We start from the raw sequence: 2,909 nt of genomic DNA, 5'->3' as shown, positions 1-2,909 counted from the left end.
CAACCTCCTTGGGGGGGGGGGGGGGACAAGAGAGCCGCGCAAGACAAGACCACCAGGCCAGCCACCCTTCCGTCACCTCCCCTGTCCGATCTCGGGTCCCGTCCACCAGATGACCGGCTGGCTCCAGAGTTCCCAGAAGCTCTCTACGGTGGAGGGAGAAGGGAAAGGCGAACAAGGAAGCGTTCAGTGGGGCGGGAGAGTCAAACCGGCAGCGCGAGGAAGAGAAGGAAGGGGCCGAGGGGCCACCCAGCCCAGTGGGTGCCGCTAGCACATGCGCTTGTATGTGTAGATGTAGCCCTTGCAGTTGGGGCAGGTGTGCGTCACGTCCTTGAAGTCGTCCAGAAGGCATGGGATCAAGCAGCACCCCAGGTCACACCTGGTTGGGGGTGGGGGAGAGCACAGTTCCATCAGGGCAAAGCCAAGACAGTGTCCGGGGGGGCGGGATCTGAACAGAAATCTCTCCTACCATTCACTGGTGCAGTGGGCCAGAGAGATCCTGTTAACTCTCTCACGCAAATCCCAAAGGAGATAAAAAGAGCAGGAGCTGGGGCCTCCCCCGCCCGCCCGCTTAGCGGCAGAGGGTCAGCTGGGCCTGAAAACGTGCAGGGGAGGCTGGGTGGGGCTGCCAGACCCATCAGTCTGACAGAGGTGCCCTTTTGAGCAGGGGAACGCCCCCACCCCCCTGCAGCAGAGGCTGGCCTTTTGCTGCACACGGTGACCAGCAGGCAGCCATGGCCGGGCCCAGCCCCCTCCTCTGCAGCGTGACCCCAGCACCTCCCTCTTCTCTGGCCCCGCTGCCAGCACTTCTTCCTGCCCCTCACATACCCGACAAAGCAGCAGAAGAAGCCCACCAGGAAGCTCATGAAGCCGATTTCATGGGAGATCTTGGTGGTGATGGCCTGCTGGCAGTGCGGGCACACCGTGGGCACGGGGGCTGCCTGGAAGATCTCACCCTGCAGCACCGTCACAGTCGTCGCTGTGCCCGAGGGCACCAGAACCGTTGCCGTGTGGCTCCCTGGAGGCGGGTAGGGGCCTGTCGGGGGGTAATAGCCCGTCGCGCCATGTGGTCCCGGAGGCATGTAGTAACCCCCTAGAGAGAAAGCACAGGCAGTCACTCCGTCCAGGCCTGGAGACACAATGACTTTCTAGAGCCCCGGCAGACAGCCAGAAAGCGTGGCGCCTGTCACCCAGCGGCTCACAGGAGGCTCCTTGCAAAAAAGGAGGCTCCAAATGAGGCCCTGCACCAGAGGCAGAACTTGGGAGGCAACTGGGCAGCAGCACAGAGGAAAGCCAGGGGCCCCTTCCCAGGCCCGCTGGGAGACCGCGGACGTTGTCCTCTCCCAACATCCAGGCGCTATTTCGTCCTGCCAAGACCCCGGCCGCCTGCAACTCCCCAGAAGGCTCTTCTCAGCCTTGTGGCCCCCTGACCTGTTCTCGGGCCGGTTCCTTCTGTGCGGTGTCCACACGCTCCCTAGAGCCAGAGGCGAGGCTCCCATGGAAGCAGGGCTAATTCTGCCCTCCCTTGGATGGAGTCACTGAGGGCTTATTTATTTATTATTTCATTAATTTGTACCCTGCCTTTCTCCCCGATGGGGACCCAAACCGGCTGACATTATTCTCCTCTCCTCCACATTATCTGCACAACAACCCTGTGAGGTAGGTCAGGCTGAGAGAGTGCGACTGGCCAAAGGGCAGCCAACAAGCTTCAATGGCACCAGTGGGGATTCGAACCAGGGGCCCTCAGATGCTAGTCAACAGCACTCTCAGCCTCAGAGCCTTACGTGTGCGAGACCCCCAGAAGAGAGAGATCAAGCCGTCAGCCTGGCACAAGTACAGTGCCCAAGTGAGGGTCCCACACTCAGCCACGCCTCCCTCCCCTTCCAGCACAGCCCTCTGACTCACCGGGTGGCATGTAGGGCACGGATCCGTCAGCGGGCATGGGGATGAACCCCGGCTGGAGCGGTGGCTCGTACGGAGGGGGCCCATACTCCGAAGGCGGCTGCGGGGGCCCCTGCGGCTGCACCATCGAAGGCGATACTCCACCTAGAGAAGGGGGAGGGCACAAGAAGGGCCTGCTCTTGATCACGGAACTCTCACGGAGGGGGGGAGCAGCAAGCTGAAGGGGGGGCTTTGCTTGCTGCCTGCCAGAGGAGCATAGGGCTGGACCCCGCATGCGTCTGAGGAGACCCCCCCTCCTGTCCCACACCTGTGGCAGCCACCCGCCAGAGAGGGTGTCTCATACGCAGCGCCTTACTTGCTGGAAAAGGGACTCCGTCCTTCTGTTCTAAGAGGGGGGCTGATGGCCCCCCTGGGTAGGGCGGGGGAGGGTCACTGGACATGCTTTCTGCTGGCCTGCAAGAGAAAGGAGGAGGCGGAGGCAGAGTCAGTGCGGCCCCAGGAAACAGGCTGCAGGATTGAGGGAACCATCCAAAGGCCGTTTGCCACCCCCCGGAACTGGGCAGGAGAGGAGGGGGCCGAGCAGACCCTCGGCACCCCCGGACCTGGCTTATTACTCCCCAACGACCCCCGGCGCCCTGGTCTCTACTGCCCCTCCAGAGAACCTGCTCGAGGCTTCTCAGGACAATAAAAACTGATGATAAAAATCATTAAATTAATTTTTTAATATTTTTTTAAAAACTGGCCAGAGAATAAAAAGAACAGCACCAAGCCCCCAATCTTCTGTACCCTAAAAAAAAATCTAAATTATTTTTTAAAGAGCACATGAAGAAAGTTGTTTACATTTCACAAAGGCGCTGAAGTGATCCAGTTCCCACTGCTGCTGCTTGAAAACGTCTAATCTGCGGTGAGGCTAAGGAAATGCTGCCCCCCCCCGCCCCCGGTCAGGAGTTGCTGCTGCCCACGAGAGGTGGGGGCCCGGTTGAGAGGGAGGCCCACCACGGCCACACCTG

General features: G+C 60.6%; 1 protein-coding gene across 2 annotated transcripts; it reads right to left on the bottom strand.

Moving 5' to 3' along the window:
• Window positions 1-246: 246 nt before the first annotated feature.
• Window positions 247-2,339, bottom strand: CDIP1 (cell death inducing p53 target 1). Of its 2 annotated transcripts, none has more exons than XM_056866280.1 (4): window positions 2,271-2,339; window positions 1,900-2,077; window positions 826-979; window positions 247-376 (listed from the first exon to the last, which is right to left on the bottom strand). In XM_056866280.1, exons 1-4 carry the CDS (start codon window positions 2,337-2,339, stop codon window positions 265-267), a joined length of 513 nt encoding a protein of 170 aa, XP_056722258.1. In that variant the 3' UTR covers window positions 247-264. The 2 variants fall into 2 exon arrangements, with proteins under 2 accessions (XP_056722258.1, XP_056722257.1); XM_056866279.1 differs by having other exon boundaries at window positions 826-1,090; window positions 1,903-2,077.
• Window positions 2,340-2,909: the final 570 nt, after the last annotated feature.

The sequence above is a fragment of the Euleptes europaea genome, chromosome 21 (assembly GCF_029931775.1).
Source record: "Euleptes europaea isolate rEulEur1 chromosome 21, rEulEur1.hap1, whole genome shotgun sequence".
In the NCBI taxonomy this organism is placed as follows: domain Eukaryota; kingdom Metazoa; phylum Chordata; class Lepidosauria; order Squamata; family Sphaerodactylidae; genus Euleptes; species Euleptes europaea.
This window is presented reverse-complemented; position numbering and strand designations above follow the sequence as displayed.